Source organism: Balaenoptera ricei, chromosome 1, assembly GCF_028023285.1.
Source record: "Balaenoptera ricei isolate mBalRic1 chromosome 1, mBalRic1.hap2, whole genome shotgun sequence".
Taxonomy (NCBI): Eukaryota; Metazoa; Chordata; class Mammalia; order Artiodactyla; family Balaenopteridae; genus Balaenoptera; species Balaenoptera ricei.
In genome coordinates this window covers 161,510,149-161,521,458 of record NC_082639.1, presented here as the reverse complement: position 1 = coordinate 161,521,458, position 11,310 = coordinate 161,510,149, and the positions used below count along the sequence as shown (strand labels likewise).

The 11,310-nt window shown below is 49.7% G+C and overlaps 1 protein-coding gene across 1 annotated transcript; it reads left to right on the top strand.

Annotated features, from left to right (window-relative positions):
- Window positions 1-1,639: 1,639 nt before the first annotated feature.
- FCAMR (Fc alpha and mu receptor) lies at window positions 1,640-9,574 on the top strand. Its single transcript, XM_059934090.1, is given in 7 exon segments — window positions 1,640-1,688; window positions 3,031-3,137; window positions 3,139-3,175; window positions 5,935-6,273; window positions 7,239-7,995; window positions 8,627-8,745; window positions 9,390-9,574. Coding segments are annotated over 7 exon segments (1,578 nt in total). The 5' UTR covers window positions 1,640-1,654.
- The last annotated feature ends 1,736 nt before the right edge of the window (window positions 9,575-11,310 follow it).

Here is an 11,310-nt window from a genome sequence, read left to right as displayed (position 1 = left end):
CTCAGAATTAGCCTGGACCTGGTGAATATTAATCAAACAACAGATAAGCTGCAGGCACACCTGGGAAAGCCTCCAGGTGCAGGCAGGAAACCAGCAGCTCTGGAGGGCAGGGAGGGCCTGAGGCTGCCATGATGGTGCCCAAGACCCAGGAGATTCTAAGGGGAGGACACAGGAAGCAGAAGGAGCCCGTGGACTTTTCCAGATCTGGCCACTCTGGGGGCCTTACCTGGATAGAGCAGGCAGAGGCTTTAGTGGAGATGGCTAAGCAGAGCCACACTGAGGCGACAGCTTGCATTACAGGGCCAACCATGGACTCTATCTCCTTCTCTCCTCTCTCCTCTCTCCTTTCTTTCAACTCCCACCTTACCTTTCCTTTCCCCTTCTACTTCCTCTGCCTTCCCCCTCTCCTCCTCACCTTGTTCCCTTTTCTCCCCCTTTAGCCCACAGCCCAGACTGGTCAGTGGCCTTGTGTGGCTTTGTCTAGTTGTACAGGGGGTGGGGCGAGGGGACCAGACCATTGACTGTCAGAGCCTGTTCTTAACATTAGCGAGACATGTATTAGCGTTGGAAGGAGAAAACTATGGCTAACTTAATTTTGCTTTCTTTAGAAAAAAAAGTCCACAGGTCCCAGGAACTGCAGACAGTAGATAGAGTCAAAGAAGAGATTTTTAGTCACTCAAAAAGCATCCACGAAACCCTGTGGGAACTACAAATGAAGTATAATGCACCATCCCTGCCTTTTTAATCAGCAAGCAACAGAAGGCCGTTGAGTAGTGGTCAGCATGGTGTCTGTCAAAAGAGTGGAAGGTTCTTGTTCACAATAGCTGTGCCTTGGGCACCTACACCGGCCTAGATCCTGGTTCAGAGCCTGGCGGCTCAAAGTTCTCCCCTCAAGGAGTTCCCCAGGCCAGTGAGAGAGACTAGAGCAGGGGAAGATCAGTGTGGACTGGGGGCCCGGGAGGGCTTTCTAGAAATTGTGGAGAAGAAACAGAATAGGACCCTTGAACAGAAAACTACTTCGCCTGAGAGTTAATTAACTCCTATTATTGACTGGAGGCACACTACCAGTGAGATAGAAAGTTTCCCTTGACGGAAGCAATTCTCCTTCTGCAAAAGAGAAGGGGAAGCGAGCGACTCAGTACCAGGCCTGCTGTTGACTCTTCTAACACAGTCACATTTAACTGGTACAACAGCCCCGTACAGATTCTCATTCCCCCTGGAGAGGAAGCTGATCCCCAAGACTGAGTAACCTTTCCAGGGTCCCACAATTGCAGCTAAGGTTTAAACTTCTAGCTTGGGGTCTTTCCACTACACAGTGCTCCCCCAAATCCAGAGTTCCATGCTGGCAGGTGGGTGGGTGCTGGGGCTGGAATCCCCCAGAGGGAGTTTTTTAGTCTTGGTGGTGGTGCCCCAGGCCAAATGTGCGTGTTTAGGGCTGTGAGGATGGAGCTGTGCTTCTCTCGGAGGGCAGGTACGTCCTGCTCTTAGATGGAGCTGATCCAGCCCCAGCGCTGAGCAAACCAAGATCCCAGAGTGAGAAGGAGCTTGCCCAGGTCCCAGGGCTGCTCGCCCAGCTTCTCACTCGTCTCCTCTCAGGCCTCTTCATCTACAGTGGTTTTTTTTGCAGGTCACCAGCCAGAGGGCAGGATGGAAGATGCCTATCCTCCTCATACTGTGCCTGCTGCAGGGTGAGTCACAAACAGCCCAGCTTCAGAGCCTGTACACCCAGACCCGAGCCTTCCAGGCTGCAGACATGCCTGGCGGGCACCTCAGCGGCATTCAGCACCCGCACCGTAGCTTGGGCATCCGCATGGCTTTGGATCGAGGGAGTGGTCAGATCTGGGTCAGAGGGAATGAGGGAGGTGAGAGCTCACATGAGAGGGCATATGTCCGACTTGATGATTGCTGGAATATTCACAGTTTTGATCTGTCTCTGCTCTCTTCCATTCAAGTTGATGACTGAAAGTCGGCTGCATTTGCAAGATATGGGTTCCAGGGTGTGCAAAAGCCAGAGGTAGCACTGCTCTATTTCTACTCATTCTAAAAACGCTCAAGTGCCAGACCCAGTACTAGGGACATAAAAACCCTGACCTACTCCAAAGAGTGAAGAGTCTACAAAGAAACCAGATGGGTAAATACTACATCTACACATTTACTTATTTAGTCAATGCATACTTATGGAGGGCCTACCACGTGCCAGGCACTAGGGACACATGGATGAAAGACAGAATTCCTGCTCTGTAGGTCCTGACAGGCTGGTGTGCTGATCAGGCTCAGAGGACCAATGGTCCTGTCTCCATGCTGTGGTATCTGGTTTTATTTTGATGGTAATGGGGAGCCATTGAGGAATATAGTGAGTATGTGCTTAAAGTGTCTGGTACCCAAGTAGATGCTTAACAAATAATTGTTGAAAGAATAAATGAAAAAATAAACGTTATGATAATACAAAAAAAGGATTAACAATTGTGTCTGTCTTACAAACAAATCAGAATTTTAATGAATCAAAGGTAGCTTATATCTGGGCGAGAGCCCTCTGTGATATAATCACACCACCTCTTTATTTTCATCTCCCAATGCCCCCTTCAAAATTTTTCAGTAGGAGCAAGCTTCCCCGGCCCGCAGATGAAAACTCAGGCTGGCCCATGATTTTTCTCCGAACATATCAGAGTCTTAACCTAATTCCTTTAAGTCTCAGATGTTCTAATTTGATCATTGTAAGTGGCCGGTTAAATATTTTGGTCAATAATTTAATGCCCCTTCGTCACCCAAGGCCTGCAGTCAGGAAGGCAGGGAGGGGTCCGGGGGCTGCCTTCCCCCTTCCCCCGCTCCTTCTCCTCCCTGCCAAGGCAGCTGGCACTTGGGAGACCAGTAGGGTCACAGCAGCAGATGGGAGGAGAACAGGAGCCAGGCAGCTCTTACTTGATGGGATGGCTTAGAACTCTCTGGCCTGGCAGGGCTCTCGAGCTGGCTCCTCCTCTTGTGGATGCCTTTGTGGATCCTTCGAGGGCCCATCTCCTCCCTGTGCCCCAGGTTCTGCTTTGGCCCCTCCACACGGAAGACCCCGTCTCAGGTGGCTGTGGGATGGCTCTCTCCCCCTCTGGGCCCACCCTCTGGGCCAAGGAAACACGCCCGGTTTTCTCACCCCTTTGCTGGAGGGAGGAGTGATCCATCCCAGGCACCACCCCTACTCTCCCTGCTCCTGTCGCAGGCCTTTTGCGCTTCCTCAGACCAGGTCAAGCTCCAGTGCAGGCCTCACTCGCCCATCCCTGACTGAAGCCGTACAGTGGGCAGCTGGTGAGAGATGACGGGTGAATGAGAGCAGGGGCACCGCCTCCACCGCAGGGACCCCTGGCAGGCACCACATTGATCCTAAAATGCCAGCCCTTTCTGTAATTCTCACAGGCAACCAGTACTAAATTCCGAAAACCTTTATTATATATAACCAAGAGCTACTAGTCATCCACCGAATAAGTTCTTAAGGGTAAGTGAAATTTGGTATTTATAAAAGAAAAAAATGTTTATTGCAAAAGTTGATTAAGGATTCCTAATCAGCTCTCAGCTGCGAAGTCAGAACAGCCCTTCCCGCTGATGAATGGGGCTCCTTAATCCTTTTGCCTGCGCCGCATGTAGATCACATGCAGATTCCTGAAACATGAGGTGTGAACACTTTATCAGAGCACCATCACTGTCATCCTGAGGTGGTCCTTGTTTGTAATTACGAAGATTCTTACTTTTTAATGATAAGTTGCCATTTAACTTTATCAATAGTGACATAGTTGTGGTGTGTCGCTTAATTAAACCTACAATGAGTATTGATTTATCCCTAACGTTTATGGCCTTGACTCTTCCTATAATGAGACCTCAAGACATATGCAACAGGCAGGGCCAGCTTTATGGGCATGTGCCCTGTGCAGTCACACAGGACCCCGTTCAGAAGGTGCTTGGTTTAATGCTCTACTGTTGCCATAGTGAAATCCTTAGTAACTTTTGAATAAGGGATCCTCCATTTTTATTTTACACTGGACCCTGCAAATTATGTAGCCAGTCCTGGCAACAGGATTAAACTCTCTTGGATTCAGAGGTGCTAAAGACATAGAACAAATTGATAGATGCCAGGCACCCACATCCTAAAGCAACATGTTGAACCACCTGGGCAGGACTATGGAGAGAGATGGCAAAGCTGGTTGTTCCAGAAATAGCCCCCCGTGTAGTCTCCTGAAGAATCATCAGAGGTAGAAGAGAAGAGCTTTTTGGAGAGAGACAGTGTGCTGTGCTCTCCACCACCTGCTCCTGGGGGACAAGACGGATCACCTCCTCCTCACTTTAAGCCAAGTAAGAGAAGGAACTTCTAGGATGCCACTCAACAAGCTTGCTGTATGTCCCAGGTTTCTCCTGACAGCAGGACAAAGGTGTGTCTCCTGGGGCCAAATGTAGGTCCCACAGAAAGGAGCTGCCCCAGGGCCTCTACCAAGAGGTCTACCCAGAAGGGATTGTAACCACGAGAGGGGCACGTGGCCAGAAGTCCTAGGCTTGGTGGTGCAGGAGTCATAAAAGGCTAGCAGGAGGAGAGGCAGTTCTTACCAGGAGGGAGCTGCAGCCAGAGGCCACGGACAAGCGATCTGGGAGGCAAAAGGGAAGGACGCAGCTCTGGACGTCTGCCATGCCTGGAGGGCGCCACCAGCAGATCACGACTTTCCATTCAGCTCTCGTCTCTCCTCTCCACACCCAATCCCAGAGGGGCCCCAAGAGCTGTTCTGAGTAGGGGAAGGGATCGAGCAAAGCAAGAGACCCCGACCTGTCCTCCTCCCCCACATCAGGCCTCCAAGTGTAGCTGGGAAATAGGAAAAGGCTTCAGTTGGATAAGAGGCTGGAGTTGCAGCAGTCACTGGGCTGGACATTTTCTTATCCAAGTGAGACTATGAAAGCTACTATACTTGAAATTATGTCTGAGATTTCATCAAGGAGGAGAGACATCCCAGAGCTAGTACGAAGAGGCAGTGAGAGAAAGAGTAAACTTTGTTTCTGCTTGCATTGGATCAAATTTAAGTCAGTAAAAGGGCCATAAACTGTGCTTCAACTGTGATTCATGCCTACCGCCAAAGCAGACATATTCACAATTCTGCTGTGCTTGGACAGTGGCACTTGGTTATTTCCATTTCTAGAGAAGTGAGCGGTATGAACGTTTTTGAAAATGATGGTCTGGGGAGTTACCCACCGAGCAGAGCAGGATTCCTGTGCTTCCAGCACCCTCTCCTTTCAGCAGAAGTCACACTCATCTGTTTTTACTATTTAACATCCCTCTTTTAAAAAAAAATTTTATTGAAGTATAGTTGACTTTCAATGTTGTGTTAATTTCTGCTGTACAGCAAAGTGATTCAGTTATGCATATATATATTCTTTTCCATATTCTTTTCCATTATGGTTTGGCACAGGATATTGAACATAGTTCCCTGTGCTATACAGTAGGACCTTGTTGTTTTAACATCTCTCTTTTACATTCCATGCAAATAAACCACAGCCCTTCTGTCAGCCTTGGCCTTCTTACAGGTGCTTAGATGGCAGCTTGTTAAACATTTGCATTTTTTGTAAAACATCTGCACTGGAGCACAGTGGCGTGAATCCAGGCTTTGGATGGACATGTACAAGATCACCTGTACATGATAAGCTCAATAGTGGTTAGCTAAATAGTGGTAAGATTATTCTTGCATTTTCATCTCTCCATGGGGCCTTGGACACAGCTCCATTTCATACCTTGGAGCTACTCCTGACCTAGTGGCTAAGCTCTGACATTTCTATATTGATTCTTTTTAGCTTCACTTTCACGGAGGCATTTTCTGACCTGTTCCCTCTCTGGCAGAGTTTGGAGCTCATAGCTCCCCAAACAGTGACAAATTCAGCACTCTTGCCCCGGACTTTTTTTTTCTCTGCCTGCAGCTGCAAATGCGTTGAAGGGCCCGAGGCTGGTGTCTGGGGATCCTGGGGGAGCTGTCACCATCCAGTGCCATTACCCACCCTTCTCCATCAACAGCCACCCGAGGAAGTACTGGTGCCGCCTAAGCCCCCTGACGTGGGCCTGCCACACCATCGTGTCCACCAACCGCTACACTCACCGTCGCTACCGTGGCCGTGTGGTCCTAAGAGACTTCCCACAAAGAGGCTTGTTTGTGGTGAGGCTCTCCCAGCTGTCCCCGGAGGATGTGGGGCACTACCGCTGTGGCATTGGAAACACAAACAACATGCTGTTCTTCAGCATGAACCTGACCATCTCTGCAGGTAAGGGCTGATGGCTGGCAGGTCAAGTTTGGTGACATGAATGCTAGGAAGGGGAAGGGGCAACAGAAGACCCAGAGGTCCAGGAGGGCTTTAAACACAAGGGAAGTGATGATGAAAAGCTGGGGTCAGGTAAGGACTTTAAGACATAGACTTTCATTTCAGATGGAGACCACCTTCAGAGGGAAGGTAGATACTAGGGAAAACGTCCCAACTGAATCCCCGTAATCTATCTATCTCACCCAATTCCCCCCGAAAGTTGTGGCACATATATTTGAAGAGAGCTCCGTGAAGCTGGTGAATTGGAGGACATGGCTTCTTATGGTCATGATGTCTCTTTGTTCAGACGTGCAGAGCGCATAAGACAGGCAAAGCAGAAGAATGGGGACTGAGCTCTTACTAAGGCTGAGCCTCTCAGCAGACATCCGACAGCTACCAGGCCAATGCCGTGTGTGGCTCCTTCTGGAGAGTTGATCTAGAGTCAGGTACCCAGAGTCCAAGGAAGAGCATCCAGGCTATGAAAGGCTGGTCTACCGGAGAGATGGCTCAGGCAGGCAGGAGTCCAGAGAGTGGACTTGTTTGATTAGATGTTGCTATCTAACCATCTGCTGACATTGGCTGCTCTGCTGTGACTGGAGTTTTCTTTTTTTCTTATTTGAAAAGCAGTACGTGAAGGGATGTGGGCCCTGGGAAAGGGGACAGCATGGTGTCCTGGGGCAGCTGGATAGAGAATATGCGGGTGTAAAAGGAGATAGGGACATAAAATGTCAATATTGGCAACAGACTAGAGAACACATCTGGTTTTCCCAATTTTTTATTTTATCCAACATATTGACCAAAGACTGCATTGCTTAGTGAAGTTGCATTCCATGGAGCAAACACGTCAAGCCTGGTGTCCTTTGCAGCCTGGTGTCCTGTAGGCAGCCCGGATAGCCTTCTCATTTGGTCTCCTTCTGCTGTTCACACAGGTCTTTCCAGAACCATCCCCGCAGCCACTCTGGCTGCTGGTGAGCTCATCACGGGATCCTTTGTGACAGTATCGCCAGTGGCCAACAGACGGACACCAGGAACTATCCAGACTATAGAGAGACAAGGGACAGGATGGGACAGAGTTGCTCTGACTCTAGGAACCAGCAAAACCACAGCTTCAGCTAAGGGAAGACAAACCCCAGGAGCAACTGGGGTAGTAGCTCCAGGGACAGGCAGCCAGCTAGAGGGTTCCATTTGGGCAACCATCCCCACTCCGCAGAGTCCAGCTTCAGCCATCAGAGGTGTGTCCAATACAACAGAAGGTGATCGAGAGTGGAGCACCAGAAGTTTGAAAGCAAACAGGGCTAGGGCCAGCAAAAGAGAGAGGGAAACAACTACTGGGACTGATAGGCAAAGAGAGGACACAGAGAGGGTCAGAATAGCCCCAGACACAGCTGAGAAGGTCATGGCGACCATTAGGCCATCAACCCTGGTCTCAGAAAAATGGATGTGGGAAACCCTCCAAGAAGAAATGTCGGTTTCTAAGCCACAAGCCCTGCGCTCCATTGAAGGAACCAACCCAGTTGCAGCTGTGTGGACCTTGGAGCCAACCAGCATAGAGATGGCATCTGCGGAAGGAAGCAGTGAAGGAGACCTAGACACCCCTGCTGGAGACAGTGGTCCCCAAGTGACGCCAAGCCAGGCCCTGGCAGCAAGGCCCCTCAGGCCCCTGGGCAAGGACTCCCACGTGAAGAGGTAAACCCCCAGGCTGCCCTCCCCGTTGGGACTCCACATCTGCTCCATCCCTTTGCACGCCCCTCAGTGAGCTAACCTCTGTGACTCCTTCCGTCTGCCCACTCCTCTCCCTTTGTAACCTCAGGACAGTAAAGCACAAGGGACATGAAAGTCAGAATCCTCCCTCATTCAAGGGTCCTTGCTGGGAGAACGCTATCTGAGTATCTTCATGTGACTTTCAAGCAAAAATATAAGCACTAGAATAATGGAATATTTAGGTAGGACTGTTGGGACTTTTTTTTTTTTAAAGATGAGGAAACAAAGCTCCGACGAGGTCGGGGGGTGACTCACTGAAGCTGCAAAGACAGATTGTGGCAAAGCCAAATGCCAAGCGTAGATGCCCTGACCCTCACTCACTTCTCTTGCCCACTGTGGCACGTTGGTGGAGGAGGGAAAAGATCAGGGCTTGGGAACCAGAAGGCAGGGGACCTAGTCCCAGCTCGGCAACTAACCCTCCATGGGAATTCGGGCAGACAGCTTGCCTTGGCCTCAGCTTCTCATCTGTAAAATGAGGGGCAAGGGCCAAATGGTCTTCAGTCTCCTACCCAACTCCAACCTCCCCTCTCCTGTGCTTTTACCATCCCCTCCCCAGTGCTTCTCTGGAAGAGAAAAACATCTCTCGGATGCTGACTCCAGTCTCTTCGGTGCTGTGTCCGCTTATGCTGACGGCTCTTGTTATGCTGCGAAGGAAGCTCCAGAGAAAGAGGAGCTGTAAGTGGAGCTTAAGTCGCCCCAAGGCTGGGAAGGGGAGTGCTTGTTCCCATCTGACACCCTCAGGACTGGGTCGGGGTCAGAGTTGGTACCAGGACTTCTGGATGTAGAAGTGCTGCTAAATTCTAGTCTGAGCCATTTAACCAAGCTTGGCCTTGGTTCCTTTATCAATCAAATGGGAAAGTAGTCTATGTATTTATGTCTCAATGGCATCCCAGAGCTTAAGGAGAAGCTCTTCCGAAGATGGCAAGACAGCTGGTAGTCGTATGAACCACGTGAACAATCCCGACAGCAGATCAGATTACAGGGTCCAAATGTGGAACCAGACTGCATTTGCACCCTCTGCACGGCCCAGCTGGAATTCTCTTACAGCACCAGGCCCAGGTTTAAACATTCCTAAAGGGACTGCTCCACGGCATTTAGATCTGGCGAGGAAAGAGTGAGATGCTCTGGGAGCAAGTCAAAGGGGCTAAGATTCTCAGACCCAGCGCCCCAAAGGCCTGGCCCAATCCCTGCCGATCTAAGGGCTCAGTTGCAAATCCTCTGTGTCAGGAAGTCCTTGAGGCTTGCGGTGGGTGAAGGTGGTTCTCAAGGAATCAAATTCAGTGTCCAGGACGCTCACAGTGTGCTCTGTGTCTGTGCAGCTCAGGAGACAGAAAGGTCATCAGGGGTCACCTTGATTCAGATGACACCGTTCCCGGAGCTGAGCCTCCAGCCAGACCAGCTTCCCCAGGTGGAAAGAGAGATGCTCCAGGATGACCCTCCTCCTCTCCGTGCCAGCCTGAGCATCCCAGAGAGGGACCCTGGACCCCGAGGAATGGAAGGATAAGCCACGCAGTCACCGTGGAAAAAAGAACCAGGACTGAATACCATAGCCCCAGCCTCTTCTCTTCCTTCCTCCGCCTGTATGAAGGGAAGCTTGGGGAGCTGGGACTCCATCTGGGGAAGCAAAGGCTGACCATCACTGGACCAAGGAAGGTGCAGCATTTTTCATGGCCAAAGGTGACACTATGACTCAAAGAAGGCTGCAAGAAAGGATCTATTTGTTACTGGAGGAGGTCAGTGGACCCGGAAAAAGTGGGATTTCCATTCCTGGAGGTTTGAAAATATGAGAGGCTTCCAATCAGAGTGGAGAATTAACAAAATTTCAGCCATCACTCCTAGCCCTTGGTAGGTGCCCCTTTTTTCTGACATCTCTTAACACTCAGCCTGCTGCACACATTAAACTATATCTTTTTCAAGTACATTCGAAGCTCTTAGGGCAGTAATTGTGTTTTCTCCATCTCACTATGTCCCCAAAGAACTTCAGCTCAGTAGGGCCCCCAATAAATATTTGTGACTGAATGACTGACCGGAGGGGCATGGGCTCCGTGACCTCTGGGGACCCTGCCAACACAGATGTTCTGAATCCCCCTTCGTTTGGGAGTCCCCTAGATGACCCATAGGTCCTTACACAGGAACCAAAAGGAAGAACCCTCATTCCCAATTCATCCCTGCCCATTTGGCCCCATAGTTATTATGCTGTAGACCTTTTGACCCAGTCAAGATTTTCTGGGAGTTTCCTAAGTTCATGAAGGAAGAGGGTATTTTTCAGTAGATTCTCATCTCCTTCATAAAGCTCCTCTCATTCAACTGCTTGTAAATCCTTGATATCAAGGACTGATGATGAAGCTGGAAAGTGGTTATGGTAAGAGGGACAGATAAGAGAGAAGGTGGCCAAGAGGAATTTTATGTGGATTCTGCTTTACAATCACTTTATCTCATGCCTGTTGGGGGACTTTGGCTCCACTCTTGGGCCCACTGTCTTTTCAGGAATTGCATCTGCTCTTTTATTTTGCCAGATCTGTCAGCAAGCTGTCTGAACTTCATGTTTGGACAGAGCAGCCCTTGAGCAGTGGAAGAGAAGGGAAAGAAAGGTTCCAGTATCAAGTCAAGAATTGTCAGGTAGACATTCCCAGAAGGCTCAGCCCTCTCTCCTAACCTGTCAGCAGCACCAGAAATCCTTCCTTCCTTACTACCTCCTCATAGCTGGGGCTGAACCCAGACACTGTCCAGAGAAAATCAATACGATGTCATTTTCACGGTTTGGGAGAGAAAGACTCACTGCTTTGGATAAGCAGGGAAGTTGCCTGCATCTAACCAAATGGAATCACCAAATTTCAGAGCTAATAGATCCACAGAGATTAACCAGTCTAAAATCCATTGCCCAGGGTGAGATAACTGAGACCCCATGGGGGGAAGTAACTTGTTAAAAGTCACTCAGTTAACCCAGTTAGGAATAGCAGGGTGAGGACTAGAAAAGGGAACTCACGACCTTGACCTGGTGGCTTCCCCACTTCACCTTTGCTAAACAATGTATCAGAGCAAAACTCATCGTCAAAAATCAATGACACCACAGCCCTAGCTCCAGACCATTTTCATGCACATGATCTCAGGGACCTGCCTGAAACACCTGTAAAAGAGATAGGAGAGCCACTGTTATCCCATCCAACCAATGAGGAAGCAGGCCCTGAATGGTATGTAATTCAACCATGGTCACTCAGCTCATTAGAGGCAGGGACGGGA